Raw genomic sequence first — 23,817 nt, 5'->3', positions numbered from 1 at the left:
GTGATGTAGGAAAAATGAAGAAATAGCCCACAACTGTCCAATTACTTATGGTCCCTTGAAAAAGAGGGAAGGTATTAAAATGCTGTAATACCTTAACTTTTCCTTCAATTTTGATGATACTACCCTTAAATTAAAGTTTAGAGTGTGCACTTTAAGTCCAAATTCATGTCCTAATATATATGGACCTGACTGTATAAAGTTACAAATTTGCAATCACAAGATATAAAGCCACATTGTGAGATATTATGTTGCAACTCTCAGAATTAAGTCAAATCTATAAACTTAGAGATATAAAGCAGCAAACACAAGAGCAGAAGTCTCTTTTAACCTTTAAATGCATGAATGTTTCGCCAATCATTACAACATATTCAGGTCTTTAGCGACCCAGACCTATATATCCAGCACGGATGGATCTCTAACTTCTGCAATAGCAAAAAACTCTCTTGATATTTTCAGAACAATAACAGAAGAATAAAATAAAGCATAATTTGTTATCTTTTGAAACTTAGAAGGGTTCAATCCGAGCAGATGATTTTACAATCGTCGTCATACTCAGAACAGACTTCCACAGTACATTCAGCATCTGGCTCATGTTCGCGAACTCAACCATATTCACGAAACTATCATTTTTAATGACTTCAAAGTCAATATTTTGATTCCTGTCAGCTTATTCACCACATCCACCATCAAATAACAGTGACATTTATATTTTATTGCGTACAGTAATTGCTCTGCCATAAAGTTATTTAAACCAGTTAAATTTTTGTTGATATTCTTTGTTTTATACCTGCAATAGTTATGAGTGAAGCATCACGTCATTATTGTCCATTAAACAGTGCCACCTCGAGGAACAAAGGTGAATTTCATGCATTTAGTCATCAGATATTTGCATATTTTTGAGCATTAAAAAATATACAGTCGTGGCCAAAAATTTTGAGAATTACATAAATATTGGAAATTGGAAAAATTACTGCTTAAGTTTTTATAATAGCAATTTGCATATACTCCAGAATGTTATGAAGAGTGATCAGATGAATTGCATAGTCCTTCTTTGCCATGAAAATTAATCCGGAAAAAACTTTCCACTGCATTGTTAAGAAGGCTTCAGGGCGTCCAAGAAAGTCCAGCAAGTGCCAGGATCGTCTCCTAAAGAGGATTCAGCTGCGGGATCGGAGTGCCACCAGTGCAGAGCTTGCTCCGGAATGGCAGCAGGCAGGTGTGAGCGCATCTGCACGCACAGTGAGGCGAAAACTTTTGGAAGATGGCCTGGTGTCAAGAAGGGCAGCAAAGAAGCCACTTCTCTCCAAAAAAAAACATCAGGGACAGATTGATCTTCTGCAAAAAGTATGGCGAATGGACTGCTGAGGACTGGGGCAAAGTCATATTCTCCGATGAAGCCTCTTTCTGATTGTTTGGGGCATCTGGAATAAGGCTTGTCCGGAGAAGAAAAGGTGAGCGCTACCATCATTCCTGTGTCATGCCAACAGTAAAGCATCCTGAGACCATTCATGTGTGGGGTTGCTTCTCGTCCAAGGGAGTGGGCTCACTCACAATTTTGCCCCAAAACACAGCCATGAATAAAGAATGGTACCAAAACACCCTCCAATAGCAACTTCTTCCAACAATCCAACAACAGTTTGGTGAAGAACAATGCATTTTCCAGTACGATGGCGCACCGTGCCATAAGGCAAAAGTGATAACTAAGTGGCTCGGGGACCAAAACGTTGATATTTTGGGTCCATGGCCTGGAAACTCCCCAAATCTTAAAACTTGTGGTCAATCCTCAAGAGGCGGGTGGACAAACAAAAACCCACTAATTCTGACAAACTCCAAGAAGTGATTATGAAAGAATGGGTTGCTATCAGTCAGGATTTGGCCCAGAAGTTGATTGAGAGCATGCCCAGTCGAATTGCAGAGGTCCTGAACAAGAAGGGCCAACACTGCAAATACTGACTCTTTGCATAAATGTCATGTAATTGTCGATAAAAGCCTTTGAAACGTATGAAGTGCTTGTAATTATATTTCAGTACATCACAGAAACAACTGAAACAAAGATCTAAAAGCAGTTGAGCAGCAAACTTTGTGAAAACTAATATTTGTGTCATTCTCAAAACTTTTGGCCACGACTGTACTTACACTTTTACACACCTCGGGTCTCTAGCAACCCTATACACTTAAAAAAAATAAAAAAACAGACATTCTTTTATATTTTGTTATTTTTTTCTTGTTATATTGTTTATAATGAATAGATTGAGAAATACTAAGAAAGTTAATGTCAAACTTGAAAAAAAGAAGGAGGGGAGTGAATGACGTCCCGGGTCGCTAAAGACCCGAGGCATGCATTTAAGGTTTAAATGAAATTGTCAAAATTGTGACATATAGTCGCAATCATGAGATATAAAGTAAAATCTCAATTGTCAGGTGTAAACTGTGTTGTTGTTTATGCTCCTAAAATAAAACTAAATATCTCACTAATTAGTCGTGTGTATCCCAGCATAATCCAAGTCTTCTAGCTAACCTAAAGTAATGTGAGCATGCATATTGAAACTATTATGTCAAAACAACTTTGTCTGAACACTTGAAGTGATGTTATTTTCATGGGGTTTTAAAAAGACAACTAATGACTTCCGTTGAAGCAGCAGCCACGCTCACCTCGTGTTCCATTGAAGAATAGCGTTTGTCTACGTGGGTTCTGGATGACCACGATCGAGCCATCGTAGTTCTGGAGACGGCAGGAGATGTGGGCCGTCCCCCCCTCCAGCACGGTCACGTTCTCAGCCTGCACGGCCTGCCCCCGCGCTGAAACAAAAAGGGGTAACAGCGTTAAAGCAGAACTCTCATTTGAAATGAATGATTTATAAAGACATTTTTGATGGACAGAAGGAGGCAAGATGGCACACGGAGCAATTTTGAAGATAGAAATACCTCCGTGACCAATTAACACTTCGCTCACGTAACTACCTTTGTGCTTAGAAGTGTGAACTATGCAGAAGAGCGAGTGAAAAAAGCAAAATAATGAGAGACTGACAGATAGAAAGACACAGCGAGAGGGAGAAAAAGAAAGAAAGGGTCCTAATTAAGTGCTGGTAAGACCAATAGCATCGTTATCTTTATCCATTACTGTGGGCTGACACACTTCTCTCTTCCATCTGCTCGCTCTGACATCCACCTCGTGAAAGCGCCCGTAATGACGGCTCTTTTTTCCGGAATGAACTCGGATCAGTCATACGCTGGGAACACAGAACATCTAATGGCACTTTCGCTGCTAAATCAAACAGCACGTCTTGGTTGAAAGTAGCATCTGCTGCATGTTCTGGGTGACGCTCGTGTATTGTTGAAGTTTGTTTTAGCAAAACATAGAGGAGGTTGAACATGAGGTCATCACCGCTGGACCATGCGAACATGTTGCTGGAAACCTCAGCACATCATTAGCCGTGTTCTCCGTGGAGAGCCTGTCTCTGGTGGACGGTAATAATTCGGAACCCTGACACCAAGGCGCCGCGTTCTTCAGCAGAACTGACTCGATCTGATGATATCACAACAGATCACTAGGGGGAAGCTGTCACATTGGCTGATTCGCTGAGAACTGTCTCTGCCATCGCTCCACTAACCTAGCTAGGACAAGACGTCTGACATGCTCAGACTGACATGTTACAGACATGCCCTACGACAGGAAGTCTGTATATAGCTTGAGCTTGGAAAAGTTGATGGAGAATTATGTAGGTGACTCATTTCACAGTATAACACAATCATGTGGAGAAGGTGAAGGGTGTTTCTTCAACTATAGGCACTTATGTTCCAAGGGCTGATTTTCATTGTAACTAACACACTTCAATTTGTTCCTTTTCTTGTTATATAAAGATCACATTACAACGGTCTTGGAAACTCACAAACTTTTCATTTGTTTCTGTATTTGGTTTATTTTTACAGACTACAAACTTGAAAACTTTTTGTCACTTCTTTCTGGAATTATTTTTGATTTCGCTACTTTACAAAAGCCTTTAATGTTTAGATGTTTATTATTTTATAGACTATGAAAATGACGCAATTGTGTTCTAAGGGTTTATTTTTATTATAACTAACACTTTTTAATTGTTTTCTCTTCTTGTTCTATAAAGATCACATTAAAACTGTCTTGGAAACTTTTCCTCACAAATTTTGAATTTGTTTCTGAATTTACTTTATTTTTACAGATCAAAACTGTCTTGAAAACTTGTACTCGTTTGTTTCTGCAATTATTTTTGATTTCGCTACTGTTCAAAAGTCTTTTATGTTTAGATGTTTATTATTTTATAGACTATGAAAATTATGGAATTGTCTTCTAAGGGTTGATTTTTATTATAACTAACACTTTTAAAAAAATTCTCTTCTTGTTAGAGTTATAAAGATCACACTGGAAACTTTTCCTCACAAATTTTCTAATTTGTTTCTGCATTTATTTTTATTTTGCTACTTTTCAAAAGCCTTTTATGTTTAGATGTTTAGTATTTTATAGACTATGAAATTTATGCAATCTATGCAAAAATGTTCAAAGGGTTAATTTTTATTATAACTATTATATATTTTTTCCTTTTCTTGTTATATAAAGATCACATTACAATGGTCTTGGAAACTCACAAACTTTTCATTTGTTTCTGAATTTGGTTTATTTTTACAGACTACAAACTTGAAAACTTTTAGTCACTTCTTTCTGGAATTATTTTTGATTTTGCTACTTTACAAAAGCCTTTAATGTTTAGATATTTATTATTTTATAGACTATGAAAATGACGCAATTGTGTTCTAAGGGTTAATTTTTATTATAACTAACACTTTTCATTTGTTTTCTCTTCTTGTTCTATAAAGATCACATTTAAACTCTTGGAATTTTTTTTACACAAATTCTGAATTTGTTTCTGAGTTTATTAATTTTTTTACAGACCAAAACTTTCTTAACTTTTACTCATTTGTTTCTGCAATTGTTTTTTAATTGCTACTTTTCAAAAGTCTTTTATGTTAAAATATTTTTCAAAAGATCACATTGAAACTGTCTTGGAAAATTTTCCTCACAAATTTTACATTTGTTTCTGAGTATATTTTTATTTTTACAGATCAAAACTGTCCTGAAAACTTTTGTTTAGATGTTTATTATTTTATAGACTATGAAAATTACACATTTGTGTTCTAAGGGTTGATTTTTATTATAACTAACACTTTTCACTTTTTCTCTTCTTGTTCTATAAAGATCACATTAAAACTGTCTTGGAAACTTTTCCTCACAAATTTTGAATTTGTTTCTGAATTTACTTTATTTTTACAGATCAAAACTGTCTTGAAAACTTGTCCTCGTTTGTTTCTGCAATTATTTTTGATTTCGCTACTTTTCAAAAGTCTTTTATGTTTAGATGTTTATTATTTTATAGACTATGAAAATTATGGAATTGTCTTCTAAGGGTTGATTTTTATTATAACTAACACTTTTAAAAAAATTCTCTTCTTGTTAGAGTTATAAAGATCACACTGGAAACTTTTCCTCACAAATTTTCTAATTTGTTTCTGCATTTATTTTTATTTTGCTACTTTTCAAAAGCCTTTTATGTTTAGATGTTTAGTATTTTATAGACTATGAAATTTATGCAATCTATGCAAAAATGTTCAAAGGGTTAATTTTTATTATAACTATTATATATTTTTTCCTTTTCTTGTTATATAAAGATCACATTTAAAACTTAGAAAGAAACCTTTTCCTCACAAATTTCTTATTTGTTTCTGCATTTATCTTATATTTCTAGATTAAAACTGTAGAAGAAACTTTTCCTCTTCAATTTCTAATTCGAATTCGAATTTTAAATAAAAAAATTTCATTACTTTATAGACTATGAAAATCCACAATTATTCAAATTTATTTTTATATAATTTTAACTATCGTACCTAAAAAAAATATATTTATTGTGATAAATATATTTGTCCAATTTTTACTCACATTACAACTGTCCCTCAGTGTTATTTCCAACATAACCAACAATTTTGCCATTAGTAAAGTTGGTGTACTTTTTTATACATAAAAGTATTAAAACTGTCTTGAAATCGTTTTCCCATGAATTCACAATTTATTTTTGCATTTATTTTATTTTGCTACTTTTCGAAAGACTTTTACTAACAGACTTCAGTCCAGATCAAAATATGGAAATCAATAATAAAAATATAAATTAAACTTATTTAAATAACATTAAACAATTTATATATTTGTTAAGAGAAAATACCAATTTATACTCAAATTACAATTGTCCCTCAGTGCTATTTGCACCATAATCAACTATTTTACCACTATGCCGCCTCGGAATTATAAGGTTCTATCGGACATTTTTGTCAAAATTGAGTAATTCACATATTCTTATTCCGTGACAACTTATTTACATTACGTTTCTTTTGTAAGCTGTGTACATTTTGGGCCTTTTTTTAAAAACAAAAAGGGTTCTATCTACAGAAGTCCTTGGTTATAAAGGAGACAAGTGTCAGTAAAAAGCTTGAGATAAAACATGCCAGTTAAATATCAAATATGAACAATATGCTAAGCGTTATTTCCAATCAAGTTTAAAATATTTGTCAATCGTGTGTTTAAGCTACATAAAACACTAGCTAGAGTTGGAGATTTTATATAAAAAATGTGAAATATTATTTCCACCACAGTGGAATGCATGCATCAATGCTGAAAATTCATGACTTTTTTCTCCAATACATTCTTATTCAAGGTTGTACCACGGTGTACAAATGAACAAAACTCAAACTTTTTTCCTTTCAAAGTCAAGAGTGAAGACAGCCTCCAAACATTTTATCAGGACATCCTGGTTACAGACCAGAGGCAAAACACCTCATCGAGGAACAATTAGGATTATTATGGAGTTTTTGCTGAAAAGAGCCAAAAGACAATATTCAGGAGGGAAATAAAGGAGAGTGAGTCTATAAAAGCGCTAGACGGCATCCTCGGTCACCCGTTGGCCCGCTCGTCTGGCTTCATTTAAATTTAATCCTGTCAAGCTCTATCCATCTCAGAGTACCCTTGTCTTCAATTCAGTGTGGAGGGAGAGCGGGTTAATAAAACATTGACAGGTGAGGCATTGAGCTGAAATCAAGAGGCGAGAACAGGGAAGAAAATGCGAGACAGTGACTGAGGACGTCTTGAAATTTCGCACAATTGCCATTGTAATTGTAGCCATTATTATTTCTGTCCTCCGCATCAATATTGTGATTCATATCATGACAATCGGCACCGCCATTGCTATCCCAATTATTATTCTAATGACTGTTATTACTCAGCACTCGGGCGTCCGCAGACTTGGCCGCCATTGTTTTAATGGCTCCTAATTGTTCCAACAGCACTATACATCAAGAGAAGGTCTGTGAATGCATGGGAGGCAATTAAAAACCTAATTCAAACCTAACAGAACTCAAACAAGTGTGGCCAAATTCCCAACAAAAGTAGCTAAATGTGTTTGATTGAGAAGTCAAACAAAACACGGCTAATTGAGCATCCGTTAAATGCACTCTGCCGCACGCCAGCTGTCTCCTCTTCATGTAAATGACCGAAATGCAGGGACGCGAACGGGAAAACAAATGGCACGGAGGGAGGGGAGCGTGCCGCCGCGCCAATACGCCGTTGGAGAAACTCGCCAACTCTCTGACGGGGGTGGAAAGACACCGAGCGAGATGTAGAGGGAGGCACGGGGCAGGAGAAAGACAGCTGTGGGTTTTGGACACTCTCGCAGCTGCCAGGAAAATAGCGGAGGGGCGGTCGAGTACACCACACAAGCTTCAGCATTACAACTTGCGTGGGAGTTGTTTGCAGTCGAATCTGCATTGTGGGCACGGAAGTTTATGAGCACCGACGGCAGGGCGAAAACAAGAAACCGCAAATGGGTTCATCTTGACCCTATTAGAATCAAACCATAATAAAATACACAACATGCTCACAATTGGATTAGGTGCGAAAGTGAGGAGATCGATAGCAGGCCGGCGTACTGATGCTACCAGAGGCAAATACATAAAGTAGGTTGGAGGGGTGGGGGTGGTGATGGTGGGACGTGGAGGACAAATTCATGATTTGGCCAGATGAGGGCGATGTATCAATACACACCATCAGGACAAATCCTTATCCTGAAGAAGAGGTAGACTGAGCAAATAAATAAACAACACCAGTTATTAAATAAATAATGAGTTTAAATATAAATATGAAACATAAATAATAGAGTTATATAAATAGAGATATATGAATAATAGATAGACTTTTGGTTATAACGTTTTTCTTTGTCATTATATAATAGTGAACTGTGAATTTATTTATTTATTTTTTTAATCTATTTGTTACCCGAGGATAACACAGTTATTAATTTAGATTTCTACAGTAACAAACTTCTTTTTTTTCACTTTCTACAGAAGACACTCAGAAAGATATTCTGAAGAACATGTGAACTGTTTGTACATTCAGTGCAAGTCAATGGGATCCAAAACAACATAGTCCACAAGAGAAAATAATAGCTGAATTTATAAAAATGGCGATGTTCAAAAGTTCAAAATGATTCTTAATCCGTGTTCTTACCTGAATGATCCACAGCTGTTTAGTGATAGTTGTTCACGGGTCCCTTGTTTGTCCTGAATGGGTAAACTGCTGGCTGTTCTTCAGAGAAATCCTTTAGGTCCCACAAATTCTTTGGTTTTCCAGCATTTTTATGTATTTGAACACTTTCCAACAATGGCTGTATGGTTTTGAGATCCATCTTTTCACACCGAGAACAACTGAGGGACTCATATGATGCTCCAGAAGGAAAAAACATGCATTAAGTGCTGGGGGTGAATACTTTTGAACAGAATGGAGATGTGTACATTTTTCTTATTTTGCCTAAATATCATATTTTTTCATTTAGTATTGCCCTTCAGAGGCTACAGTTACGTGTTTCCCAGAAGACAAAATAAGTTAAATTTAGCCTGATCTTTAAATTCAAAAAGTTTAACTAATACATGGTTTTTCCGTCTGAAGCATCAGTGAGCCTTTTAATCTTCTGTAACAGTTGCATATGAGTCCCTCACTTGTCCACAGTGGGAAAAGATGGATCTCAAAATCATACATTCATTGTTGGAGAGGGTTCAAATACACAAAAATGCTGAAAAACCAAAGAATTTGCGGGACCTCAAGGATTTTTCTGAAGAACAGCAGGCAGTTCAACTGTTCAGGACAAAGAAGGGACTCATGAACAATGGTCACTAAACAAAAAGAAACACAGCTGTTTATCATTCAGGTAAGAACACAGTATTAAGAATCAAGGGGATGTAAACTTTTGAATGGGGTGATTTTTTTTAATACATTCAACTATTATTTTCTCTTGTGGACTATATGTAAATGTTTTATGTAAAATATCTTATTCATGTCAGTACTAAATAAACAACATGTATTTTGTATGATCCCTCTTATTTTGGTAAAATAATTAACATTTTGCAGATTCTAAAAGGGGAATGTCAACTTTTCACCTCAATTGTAACTTCCAACATAAGGCTGAGTAAACAATGACAAAATCTCCAGTTTTGAGTCAACTGTCCCTTTAACTTTCCCCATGTTCCCCTACTAAGAAAGCAGCTGTGACTTATGGAGGTGAGTTCAATTTAGTGACTTGGTAGAAGGCCAGATCCAGAGCAGGCGTATGAGCAACTACCCTGCCTGAGATCAACTAGCTGTATTACAGCATACAGTGGAACCACCAATCGCCCTCACACACAGAACCTAGTCATTTATAATTCTCAAATGAATTAGCAGACAACCAGCCAGAGATGAGGATATCCTAAGAGATCCACGTCAAAATTTAACAATACTAGCTCTGTTGAGACATTAAGACGTCTTTTGATTCTTTCCTTTAATCCAATTTCATTTCAGTCTTCTGCTTCGCTCTGCGAGCACCTGATATGTTCGTAACTCATGAGTCACTCGTCACTGTTTTATGTTTCCAGCCATGATTCTCCACAACCTGAAGCTCCCAGACGTCTCAGGTAATCTGACTGAGATTCCCCGCTTCTATCTTTACATATCTTTCTTTCACTCTGTGGTCTAAAATTAAAACTATCTCTCAGAAGAATCTCGCTCTCTGCCAATCATACATGTTTTTTAAAAAAAAAAAACATTCACACCATAAATAAAACATAATTCCTTGCAAATCCTCTCTTCTTTTTTATCTCAATCTGTCACTCTCTTATTCCTGGTCTTTCCCCAGTTCCATCTCCCTCAGCACCTTGTCTTTTCTCCAATCTGGCATATTTCTATCCCCTGCTCTTCTTTTCTTTTCTTGTCTCTAAAACTCATAATTCCCTCTCCTACCGCACGCTTTTCCCCGCTAATCTCATTCCCTTCTGCTTTCACACCTACACAGACTCCCCCACCTCCTCCTTAACATCAAACCCTGGCTCTTTCCTTCATTTCCCCCTCGTTGTTCTTGTCTTCAGCCCCTTAACCCTCACGCTAAGCTCCCTTTCCCTCTGTAACCAGCTTCATCCGTCACTTGCTTCCTTGTAACCTTCCCTAACTTTTCCTCCGTGTCTCGTCTACTTTACATTTCCTTAACTTTCCTCCTCTTTATCTCCCCACCATGGATTCCTCATCATCTCTTTCGTGTTTCTCCCGCTCTATCTCTCCGGCAAGGGGCCTGTTTATTTCCATCTCTCTCCTTCAGAAATGTGATTTGTTCTGCAGCTCAGGCTCGCAGTATAATCATCCTGCTTTGTCCGGGCGAGCGAGATAGAGTGGGAGAGAGGAGGAGCGGAGGGAAAAGGGGAAGGAGAGAGTGAAAAGGACATGCAAAAAGCGAAGAGAGGAGAAAATGGACTGAACATCCATCTCTTGTCTCTTTGTTCTACTCGTCTAATTACATCCATGTTCTTGCCTTCATATTTTCTCTCACAGCCGTATCCCTATTCTAAAGCAGCACAGTACAAAATGAAGAGTTCGCTGAACTTAAAAAAAATAATGAAGGACATGCAAATGGCTTTCTTGAATGCATTTACTTCATTATCATAAGTAATTATTTTAAGCAAATGTCTTGACTGAACTGGAAATGTCAAACCGCCGTGACTTAAAATCTGCCATCATTGTAATAATTGGCTATTTAGATTGAAGGATCATGCAGTAATTTCTTCCCTCATTAAATAGTTTAACACAAAGAACTGAATATTCTTTTTTTTTAGATAAATACTCCAGCCATTTTAGTCGCCTAATAAAAGAAGTTTTATTTTATACAAAGCAGGTTTACCATTTTGAGATCAAAAGGCCAGCTGAATAATCCTCAATTTAGTTTTGCAGCCTCAGTGTTAATGGACATTTTCACTTTTGGAATAAAATTGGATACATCCACACCACTAGGTGTCAGTAAACACCAAAACAACAACATTAACAAAATTTACCGTTTCAATGCTAATTGTTTCTGGGTGCAAAATTCACTTTTACATAGTGTTTGCATATTAATGCATCTTCGCGGTGTGTGGAAACAACCACCCTACAATGATAAAAATCCATTCACTCCTTTTTTTCAATCCCCCAAAACCTAAACAGTCTCAGTTATCAAGCCGTTTTGATTTTCTAAATAGTATGATGTCATATTGCTCAAGCCCCGCCCACAACTGCTGACAGACTGCTCCGTACTTGCATATTTCAGCCCTCAGCCAGCTGTACCCTGCCCACCATTTTTTCTGCACTTGAGCAGCTGTTGCAACAGCAATGTCTCGTAAGCAATGCAAGTGTTTTGTAGTTTCATGTAAAAGTGAACAAGAGTCTTCATTTTCTCAAAAAAACAAAGCAACTGAGGATGCAGTGGTTTAGTTTTGTTTTTGATAGTAACACACCACCAAATACACAAAAAAATGGAAGAGAGGGGCGGAGCGAGCAGTAGCTCATTATCATTTAAAGAGACATGCACCGAAACGGGTCGATGTGAACAGAGTAAGAGTAAAAAGGTTGTTGTTTTACATGACCATCGAATTTTAATCAAAGTCTGTTGCAAACATTTTATGTGCAATATTAAGATTGTATCTTCTTTGAGAAAAGACTGCCATGAAATGCCACAAGAAATTGGAAACTAACTGATCATTTTAACAGAAACTCAAATACTAATTTTTTTTAAATATTATTTTCTGCTGAACTTTGGGATAGTTCACCTCCAAACTAAAATATTAAATGAAAAGAAGATACTTGGAGAGAATAACATTGCTTTTCTGTTTTTTTTTTTTTCATACAATGAACGTCAACAGTCCAAACAGTTGCTTGGAGGGCTGGGAGTTTTTTCAGATTTTATCGATTAATTCAAATGTAATGTTTTGCCACGATTTTATTTTTTATGAATCAAGGAATTGTGATTTTTGAACAGAAATACTACCAAATGTTAGTATTACACATGCTGACAATACGCTAACGATAACAGTTAAGAAAAAAGAATGACTCGAGGCACACGTTATTAACCACTCACGCTCTATAGACCAATTTTGAGTAGACGTCACAGTTACGTCACTTGCAGCTGCGCACGCAGAGTGGTTGCAGAAAAACACTGGTAACAAGTGGAGGTAAACGGGTAAAATCCATGGAATTAGAGGGAAAAAAATATTTTTGTGCCTTTTTTATGTCAAAATCAGAATGCAAATCATTTTTATAGAATTCTGTCGTCAAAGACGCCATTTGAAGCTAAACGCAAACGTTTAAATGGTCATACTATGTATGAAAACTGATATAATTATGCTACTTGTAACGCATAAATTTGATTTAAACAATGTCTACATAATATTCACATATGCTGTTCATAGGGCCATATTAGCCATACAGTTACAGCAAGAAATATTATTTAAACCTATTACTATTAACATTTTTACATTTTATTTATTTTATCTCACAATTCAGATTTTATTTCTTGTAAATGCAAGTTTATATCTCCTAATTCGATACAACTCGATTTAACTAAAAAATAGTGAGTTTTCTGCCACCACATAGGCTTCGCCCATAAAAAAAGTCATCCCTGTTTCAGATCTGTAAGACCCCTATCTAATGTCAATTTCGTTGAATAACAGTGGTTATCGCTGGGTGACAAACTCTTGTACTAAGCGGAGAACATTTTGAAAATTACATCTAATCAATATAATCTATAATCTGTTTTTAAATCTAACAATTTTTCTATCGTATCCGTGTAATTCTCTCTGTGCAATAAAACTCTCCCTGGTTTTCTGCAACCATGAAGCGTGCGCATCCCGATTGTTTACAAACCTATAACTGGTCTATAGAGACATAATCTAAAAACCATGCCCACCAGGGGAGAAAACAATCCGCTCTCCATTGACTTTGTATTGTGGGAAGCTGCCTCCTTGTCATTTCTGAATTATAACAAAAATTCAGGACAACGTCTAAAAGCTGCTGTGACCAGGTTTATAGTAAACAAGCTAAAAAAAAAAAACACAAAACTACGTTTTTATGAGCTGTCAACCTAAAAATCGAGCATTTAAGCACACAAAAGTAGAGTGCAACGTGTCATATTACTCTGAGAATATTTCCCTCCCGCCCGCTGGAGGGAAATTTAAAGGCAACAGTAGACATTCATTACAACCATGTCAAAGGATTATTTCACCACCCTGAAAGGGGGAGATATATTGAGAAACTAAGTTTTATTTATTGGTCTATGTCAGTGTTCCTTTTCCTTACCTTCCTTTTGTTGGAGAAATGATTCAATTGAATGGCCCAAACTGAAATAACCAGACATCCACAGCTATTTGCGTCCTTAAACACTTTACTGTTTACCATAGCAGCTTTTATTCATTGTTCTGTTTTTTGTTAGAAGTCAGAAATGACAAGCAGACAGCTTCCTGCAATACAAGTCAATAGAGAGTGTTGGGTTGGCCAAGACCAAATACATTAACATTGTCATATCCATTACCATGTTACATTTTTGTTCGAAAGTTGTCATGAAAGAACTTCTTTTAAACTTGACTGGCATGCTTTTAAGCATGAGACGCTGCAAGAGACACAAGCGCAATGGTCAAACACGTCCATCAAGCACATTCACATAGAAAAAACTATGGAAAAGCAGTGCAGTGGAATGGAAAAACCTGTAAAGAACTATTACTGTATGTCTAATATTTTATTTTTGCATGATGGTTACATGCTGAAAGCTGCTATTATTCTCTTAGTTTTTACAAAAGTTTATTGGTGTTATACTCTTAGTCACTTTGAATTTGAATCGCCTTGACTTTTAAGACTTTATCTTTCTTATTTTGTTTCTGAACATATATCTTTATGACAAGTTGGTACAATATGTGGGAAGGTAAGATATTTAACAAGTGATTTGTTTTAAATTTACACCGTGTTGAAAACTTCATGATGTGTGGTGAACTTTGAATAGAGCTTCTTTTAACTAGAAGAACATGTTGCTTCATTCACATTGTAGCTATATTTTTAAGTTGACTGGCTCAATATAGTTCAAACATTCTAAAATAAAAAATAAAAAATAAATAAAGACACCCAGCCCTACTTGGATCCCAGCGTTCCTCAAAATATTATTATTTTATGTCTCACAGCAGAAAGCAAGTCACGCAGGTTTGGAACAACCTAAATTGACACAATTTTCATTTCTGGTAAACTATTCCTTTACAAGAAAGGAATCAAAAGAAAATTTTTGGCTATTTTCGTACATGTATTTACTGATCTAAGATCATTTCTAAAGGGTGTCCTGAAGCTCCAAGCACTTTTTCTTCACCGTTTCATTGTCTGTTCATCATGTTTATTCTTTCATTCCCTCTTCCATCGCCCCATCTGTGATTTCCTGCTCCTGTTTTCCCTTATCTCTTCCCCTCACCATAACCGCTGCGCTCTCTTTCTTTTGACCTTCATGTTTTACGCTGCTCTTTTCTATCACCATATTTCAGTCATATCCCTCTCTCCTCACTCCATTTCATCCCTCTCTGTTCCCCTTCATCCATCCATCCATTTCTCTAGGCTACTTCCTTCAGGATATTCTGTCCCTGATATCCTTGGGTTTTTGATGTGTATGTGTGTGTGTGTGTGTGTGTGTAGACATTTGTTTGTTTTTAGAGCAGTGCGGAGACCCCCGCGTGCTCCTGACACGCTGTTTCGAAGCACTGCAGAGACATTTACAGTCGGGCATAACAAAGGGGGCTTACGGGAAATTTACAGGACAATTACACCAGGCTAGCCTGAGAGAGTTAGCCTACGGCCAGCGCAGAAATCCAGCATACACACACTCATCCTGTCAACCTGGCTCCCATCCCCAGCAGCATCTCACATTCAAACTGCTAAAGAAAAAAATGCTTTATTGGCGAGAATTACATAACAGCATATTCTGCCAAGGCTAAAGACCCATTCTTTATCTCTCTCACTCACACACACACACATACACGCATGCTGGTGCAGAGAATGGCTTTTTGTTGCTGAGATTATGAATATACAGCAGGGTTCAAATGTCTGAGACCACTGAAATTGCTTCTATTTAGCCTTTTTCTAATTTAATACATTTTTCCATTGCAAATTATATTATCAGCATAACAGTTTGAGTGAAACATTGAATTGAAAATTTAATTTAATGACTGTCAGAATGTCTTAGTATTTGTACTGTATGACCCCCTTTCGCTTCAAAGACAGCAGCACTCAGGCTGCATGAACTCCACAAGTTTGTGTAAAACCTGACGATCATGTTCTCCAGAATTATTCTAAGCTCAAATTCTGCTTTACTGAACGAACATCTGACAGTCTGTACAAAGGGGTTATGGAATAAACGTCACTAACTTTTTCTTAGTAACCTTAAAGGAACTGTATGTAAGAAATTTATTTCAGTTAATCATAAAATGGCCCTGACATGTCACTAGACATTAAGAAATCATGTTCATTTCAAATACTTATATCACTGACAACAATGGTCCGGCCAGGATATTGTCATTTAAAAGTGAAAGTTGCAGCCCTCAACTGATGTTATTGTTGTCATTTTGTGTTTTGGTCTGAGGCTCCACCCTCCAGTTATCTACTAATCACGAAGTCAGTAGAGTTTCGTCATCCGGGTGGCCAGCTCTGCTCTAGTTACAGCTGCAGCTACGAACGTGTCGGATAAAACATGTATAACGTTATGAAACCTAAAAGACCTCGTTATGAATCCGAAATACGTCGTGACAAAGTCCGAAATTAAACAAGGATTTGTATAGGAGATGCCTTTGAAAGACGGAGACGGCTGAAAACGGATCCTGCAGCTTAGCTGGCAACCTCGAGTCAGAGGGAAGGGGAGGGGATACACCGTTCTACAGTATTTTGAAAGTGATTGCAGTACCAGTTTAGGCCACAATTCTACATACGGTTCCTTTACATTAACATTGAATCTAAAAATATATATATATTTTAAGGAACAAAGTACATAAAGTATAGTCACATATGGCGATATACGATATATATATACTGTACTATAGAGCAAAACTATAAAGGCATAAATATATTAAGATATTATGAACATTTACCTCATGATTTTCTGTAAAGCTGCTTTGGTATTTTGAAAAGCACTATACAATTAAAATAAATTTGATAATAAATTAATAAAATAAATTACTAATAAACTGACTAGACATATGCAAATTCTATTTTAATTATACATTTTATTGTGCATCCTTAAATGGGACATCGGATGCAAAATTCACTTTTTCATGGTGTTTGGACATAAATGTGTCTTAGTAGTGTGTGGATACAACCACCCTACAATGATAAATCCCCAAAAAACCTACACAGTCTCAATTATCAAGCCGTTTAGATTTTCTGAGCAGTGTGACATCATATTGCTCAAGCCCCGCCCATGACCACTGACGGACTGTCCTGTATTAGCATATTTCCACCCTCAGCTAGTTGTCGCGTAAGCAATGCAGGTGTTTTGTATTTGGATGTAAAAGTGAACATAAGAGTCCTCATTTTCTCCCGACATGAGAGCCACCAACATTTGTTTTGTTTTTGATGGTAACGCACCACAGAATACACAAAAGACAGAAGAGAGGGGCAGGGTGAGAAAAGCTCATTATCATTTAAAGAGCCATGCACCAAAATGGTTCACTCTGAACAGAGCTGTTTTTTGACAAGATAAAAAAGGGTGTCGGAATTTTAACCAAAGTATGTTACAGTCATTTCATGAAGACCCTAAAGTATCATACCCCCGATGTTCCCTTTTAATTGTTGTATTTGCATCATTTAAAACGTGTATTTATTTCAGGTTTGATTAGGCTAAAGACTTTTGCTCCTGCTGACAATGAGGCCCAGCACCCCAGACGTGACGTTATTAAAAAGCAAAGGAAAACAGCAAGAGAAGTCTGAAGTACAGACAGACCGTCATATCAACCTGAAGTGGTGAGTCACCGAGAACAGGACCAACAATGTCCTTGCCGAGCTATAAGTGCACATACTCAGGGAAAAACAGCAATTACACCATAAAATGGCCAATCTTGGTTTTCCTTGAGGTTCCTCTTGAATACATGTTCTCTTTAACTGCAAAAGTCCCTGAGTGAATTTGAGGTTATCCTCTATAAAGCCACTGTCATATCTCCTTCCTTCATTCTTGCCTTTCTGTGTCCCAACAGAGTCTGTATTCTCGCTCACTCGTCCCGTTCTCCTCATTGTTATACTGCCGTTTCCTTCCTCCCCAGTGTTCTGCACATTTTAATGGTTGTATTAACAATTCCCTCTCAACTTCTGGCTCTTGTTTTACCATTCTCCTCTCTTCCCTTCTTTCTACAAGATGTCTGTTCTCTGTGAGTTTTCCACTTGCCATTACTCTTCTTTGCTTCTTCATCTTGACCTTGCTATGTCGACCTTTGTTTAATGAAGTTATTATTCATATATGCATGACTAATCATTTGACTAGTCGGCAAGTATTCAAATGTTTGCCTTCTGTAAATAAGAGGTTGCCTACAGTAATTCATTTCTGCTAGTTTCCATATGTTCACTTTTACATGGTGTTTGCATATAAATGTGTCTTAGCAGGGTGCGAAAACAATCCCCCTAAAATGATAAAAATCCATTTTATTCTTTTTTTTGTTAATCCCAAAAACCACAACAGTCTCAATCATCAAGCCGTTTTGCTTTTCTGGGCAGTATGATGCCATACTGCTCTAGCTCCGCCCACGACTGCTGACAATTGTAGCAACAACAGTTAGGGCTGCGACAATAAATCGATAAAGAATTGATTTGTGGATCAATTCTGAGATCTTCGGATGCATCACAATTCTCTCTGGAATCTATTTCGAACAGGTTTTAACAGCAGATGGTGCTCTAATCTAGTTTTTATCCACAAACTCAAACGCTCATGAAGAACAGTGCTGAAGAACACCTGTGCTTTCAGGCTGAGACATATAATTTCACCTCGGCTCAGAATGTTTTTATGACGCGAGATTAACACAGCCCACTGTGAACACCCTTGTAATTCACTTCAACCTTTTCGAATTTTATGAATGATTATTTTAAGTTCGAGTGTGTGTAAGGATTTGGAAACAAGCAGAGTACGGCTGTTTCTAAAGCATGCAGTGCCATCTGCTGTTCAAAATGAAGTTTAGAATCGACTCGAGAAAGAATCACGATGCATTCTAAGAATCTAAGAATCGATGCTAAATCTTTTCTCGATTCGTGACGCATCGACATATTTTCCCAGCCCTACCAATGTCGTGTAAGCAATGCAGGTTGAATGTAAAAGCAAACATAAGGCTGGTTTCAGACCTTAAGCATTAACGGAAGAGAGGGGCGGGGTCAGCAAAGCTGATTATAATTTAAAGAGAGATGCACCAAAACAGGTCGTTGTGAACAGAGCTGTTTTTGACTAGGTAAAACGGGTGTTGTTGTACATGACCTTTGTGGAATTTTAACTACAGTATGTTGCAGACATTTCATGAAAACCCTAAACAATCACACCAACTTGTGGTAGGCATCCAATGTCCCCTTTAAGTCAGCTATGACTGTAAAAGTAATAGAAAATGAACGTACAATTAAGCATCCAAAAACATTATTTGGTTCACTGGTAATTAAGAAGCAAAGTGTTTTTCTAAAACGCTGCACCAATTTAAATGTGGCCAATACAATCGAATAGATTCTGTCATCATCTACCCACCCCTCACATCGCTCAAAGTTCATATGCCCTTTTTTCTAGTGGAACACAAAAGGATCATTATCAAAATGTCAAATCTTTTCCATACGATGAAAATGCGTGTTGATCACTAGCTGTCAAGTTCTGCTGCAATTTAATTTCAGAAGAGCCTATTAGGTTGGGATTTGAACCCGGGTTTCTTTGCATGCGAAATGAAAACTCTATCCTGCATTTACTTATTCAACTGGTAATTTGTAAAACAAAACAAAACTAAAAAAAGTTTGATGCATTTTCTGAGTGAGTCAAGACTGGTGCCCATTTAAAAAAAGAGAAGGAAAAAAGTGTGTGACACCACTATTTTCTATCTTTCTGTCTTTGGTCCACACTCCTCTCTGATCCCTCAATCATAAATCTGCCAGCTGGCTCGGCCTCCATTCTCCTCTGCCCGTATCCTCTTTTCTCTTCACACGCGCATCTCTTCGCTCTTTCCCATAAATTATCTTCCTCTGAGGCGGAGTGAGAGAGAAGGACAGAGAGAAGTGTCTAAGGAGACGGGGACCGGTGAAAATAAAGAGAAAGGGAGAGGCCGAGACCGAAATGAGAAAGATGAAGAGAAATGAAAGTAGCTTTGGGTTTCATAAGGTTACAGACAGAAAAAGAAAGATTCATTTCAAGGTGTGCCGAGGAATTACTGAGAGAAACGAGACAGATGGAGAAGTAAAGCAAGAAATGTGACGACTCACGGCAGAGGGAGAGCAGAACGAGGGATCGCAGCAGGAGGGATGGAGTGGAGGAGAGGAGGAGAGATCGCTGGCCTCGTCTCATTGTGTATTGAGGCTCGTAGCTGATCAATGAGGCCTCTGTGGTTGATGACTGCACAATTCAGCACACGCTACACAGCTGAAACCGCAGCAAAATTACTACACTAAACACCAGTGCTCTTTAAGTGCAGGGTTAGCTAAATCACTTTAGCGGCTGCGTTTTAATCCTCGAGCGACTAATATCGCATGCGATAACAACTAACCGAAGGCGGCTAATTAAAACAATCCTCTACATTCAAAAGTAAAAAGAAACTCAGGTCGTGTGGCAATTTCCACACTTAACTTTGCCGTCAAACCACTTATTAGCACTCAAAGACTAAACTCGAATGTTGCAAACGCTAATGAAGAAGTCGCTTTTAGATAATATCATACTTGCTATGCAGAATGCTGTTGTGTTTATATCTAAAACGGTAGCTGGCTAACCACATCACAAATTCAAATCCCACAAAAAAATTAAACTCTTTTTTTTCTCCTCACACCTGGTCTGGTTTTGAGAGTTTGTTTTTGTCTTCTGTGACAAGGCAGAGCCTGCTGAGATTCACCTCGTCAGAACGTGCACCTCGTGCCAGAACGCCACCGTGACAGCGCAAACACAGTCTGGCTCGCTGAAACAATCATAAATCAATTCGCTATCTAGTCTGCCAACTGTTTTCACCAGATTTGAAATGAGTAGTTAAACTGTAAGAAGTTAAACAACCACATTTGCGCGACTTCAGAAAGGGCTGCACGCAACAATGGAAGTACCGACAGGCGATTGATTATGTGTTTGGCGTCGTATAACGAATTCTATAACCAATCTGACATGGAATTGAAGTTGAGATTGCATACCGCAAGGTTCTGCTCTAAAACACCGAAAACCATGTACAGTAGAAACAGCTATGAAGTCCAGAATGATCCCTGACAAAAAGCTATGTGTTATCGCACCATGTGCGCAGGTGTCTTAAAGCCCAGAACAGCCGTTCATACTAGTGTTCTAAGCACACCGTGATACTGAGCACAGCCGGGATCCTCACTAGCACACACACAGTGATTGGCAGGGCTGATATTCACTGTGTGGGAGCACAACTTCAGATCTGCGCCTCAGGTAACCGCCTGATTCCATTCGATTTTCCCCAAAGTCGTCACACAACTTCCCTACTTCCACCAAGGTTGAGTCAAAGTTAATCCATCTCTCCTCTCCTTTCTTCAGCTGTCCATCGGTGGAAGGTCCTCTAATTCCTTCAAATATGGTTTCTTTTCTTCCTCGGCTTCTACTCGCAGCCCAAAACTTCTTGAGTCATCTGCTTGATGCTTGTATAACCTCTCTTGAAACTGCACAGACAGAATTTGGGAGAGATCCCTTGTATATATACTTGAGTGTGTGCGTGCTGGCAGATGCATATCCCACATATCATTATTTTGGTAAAGGGCAGGGGAGGGTAAGTGTCCACAATAGCACTCATTCAGAAATCAAAACAGTCAGTCAGTCAATGAGCTTCACTGTCTTTCAGTCTGACTTCTACAGTTGGTTGTGTTTTACTGAAGCTCTCTGGGTCATCAGCTTCTTTCTGAACAGTCTTTATCTGTCTGGCACACAGAGAGTGTTCACAAAGTCACGAGGGGATGTGGTAAATAAATGCGTCTTGTTTTGCGATGTGCTGTACATTCTGTACTGTACTAAGCTACGTGTGCATTAATGTGTGAGTCTGTGTGTATTCATGTGTGAACAGTATCCAGTGTGTGCACAGGGGACTAAGAGAGAGGATAGCAAGATTGTGAGGGCCGTGAACACACTAGATAATTAGTTGATTAATTAAAAGAAATTCAATCCAGGTTCTGCATAAAAAAAAAAAATCCATCCACATACATACATCTACCTATCCATCCATCGTTCCATACTGTATACATAACCATCTACCTACCTATCCATTCACACACCCATTCATCCACCTTATCCACCTACCTATTCATCAACCTATCCATCTATCCATCAATCCAACAACCTTCTACATACCCATCTACTTATCCATCATCCTATCTAGTCATCTACTCATATATACATCCCTACTTATCTACCTACTTATCCTCCATCATATCCATCATCCACTTAACCATCTACTTACCTATTGATCCACCCATCCACCTTATCTACCTACCTATCCATTCATCCTACTCACCCATCCACCTTTTCTACCTACCTATCCATCAACCTATCCTATCCATCCACCTACTTATCTACCTACCTTTCCATCATCTATCTATCGCCCTACCTATTATCCACAAATCTTCCATCCTCCTATCCAGTCTACCCATCTATCTACCTACCTATCATCCATGTACCCATCCACCTTATCTGCCTACCTATCCATCAATTTATCCATCCAACAACCTTTCTACATACCTACCTATCTACCAATCTATCCATCCATCCATCCATCCATCTACCCACCCACACACCAACCTACCTACCTACCCATCCATCCATCTACTTACAAATCCACCTACATATCTGTCCATCCACCTATTCAACTACTGTATACTGCATAAATATGTTTGTGTGTGTTGGTAACACTAAGACAGCAACTAGCTGACTACTTTTCTAGATGACTCCTGACAATGTCTCTACACAGCCATTTCATCTTCTCACCCTTATTATGCTTTATTACTGTTGATGCGGCTATGTGTGTATTCATTACAGTTGTGTGCAGCATGAGACCGTGTCCACAGTCCACTTTCCCATTCTTCTCTCCTCATTTGCATCCCAATCATTTCATTTTTCATTGGCATCACACCAGACCAAATGTTGCCAAAGCACTTAAGGGACATGACTTAACAGTTGCATGAGGGTTATGTTAAAAACTCATGCATGCCTCATACACTCTCTGACTGCTTGTGATACCGTAGACATTAAGGCTCTTAAAACTTAATCCATCACCAGCGGTTCGGTCCAGGAAGGCCCGAGGCTGCAGGTGGGAAGGTGGGTGTCCGTGGGTGCAGGAATCCTGGTGCATCAGCAGAAAAGGTGCAGGGTATTTTTGATGCGCTGATCCTATGTTCTGCTTATCACAGATTAAATTTGCGTTTTGTCCTTCAGGCTATGTAATAATGCGTGTGGGTGGGGGAGTGGTGAATTTAAGTCTCTTGGAGGAGAAGAAGGGCGTCGAGTAAGAGCGAGAGAGAGAGCGAAGCGAGTGCGCATGGCCCTGAGTGTGTGTGGAAGACTTTCTTGGCACTCTTTCTCTCTCTTTCCTTCTGAGTCTTGTTGTTTGTTAGTGCCAGGCTTTTATGCCAAGCCGGCAGCCATTACTCAATCAGACAGCTTCCTGTGAGCTCTTCTCATTAAAACCTCACACGAACTCTAAACCTATGAGCACAATTATCACCCTTTATACAAACACACACACAAACCCGGAGGCACACGCACATAGTCGACTCACAACGAAAATACCGAAAAAGAACAGAAATCCGAGTCCTGCCGAAGTCTCAATTTGTGGGATGCTATTAAAGCACTGAAAGATGGACTAACCCCAGTCACCCCCTACACACAGCCTGTTTACAGCACTGAACAGCAAAAATACCCCTTCAAGGGCAACATCACAGTAACACCCGGTCTGAACTGAACGATCCAAATTATTTCCATTATAATGAAGCTGTCAACACTGAATCTTTTACTTTAAAAAAATGCACTGCAGAGCTGCTCCACTCAATTTATTAACCCTGTTTGCCAGAAAAAAATCATTTTCTTATATCATGTGTATGTGACTAGTTTGCTATGAATTGTATTACTAATGTATGTTCTGACCATTGTATCGACTCCAACTTGATATTTATAGTCTCAGTTTTATGGAAGCCCAATTCCACCACTGAATAAAATATTTAAAAAGGTCATTGTGAGTTTTTAATCTCACAAATCT

At 37.9% G+C, this 23,817-nt stretch overlaps 1 protein-coding gene across 2 annotated transcripts in view; it reads right to left on the bottom strand.

Annotated features, from left to right (window-relative positions):
- The window catches only part of cadm4 (cell adhesion molecule 4), an 86,224-nt gene extending 64,995 nt beyond the window's left edge, over positions 1-21,229 (bottom strand). For both annotated transcript variants that reach the window (XM_073847313.1, XM_073847314.1), the window contains exons 1-2: positions 19,847-21,229; positions 2,653-2,799 (exon numbers count right to left, since the gene is read on the bottom strand). In XM_073847313.1, the coding sequence (XP_073703414.1) occupies positions 2,653-2,799; positions 19,847-19,928 (229 nt within the window). In that variant the 5' untranslated portion in view covers positions 19,929-21,229. The remainder of the gene's footprint in view (positions 1-2,652; positions 2,800-19,846) is intronic.
- Positions 21,230-23,817: the final 2,588 nt, after the last annotated feature.

Source organism: Garra rufa, chromosome 9 (assembly GCF_049309525.1).
Source record: "Garra rufa chromosome 9, GarRuf1.0, whole genome shotgun sequence".
NCBI classification, from domain to species: Eukaryota; Metazoa; Chordata; class Actinopteri; order Cypriniformes; family Cyprinidae; genus Garra; species Garra rufa.
This window is presented reverse-complemented; position numbering and strand designations above follow the sequence as displayed.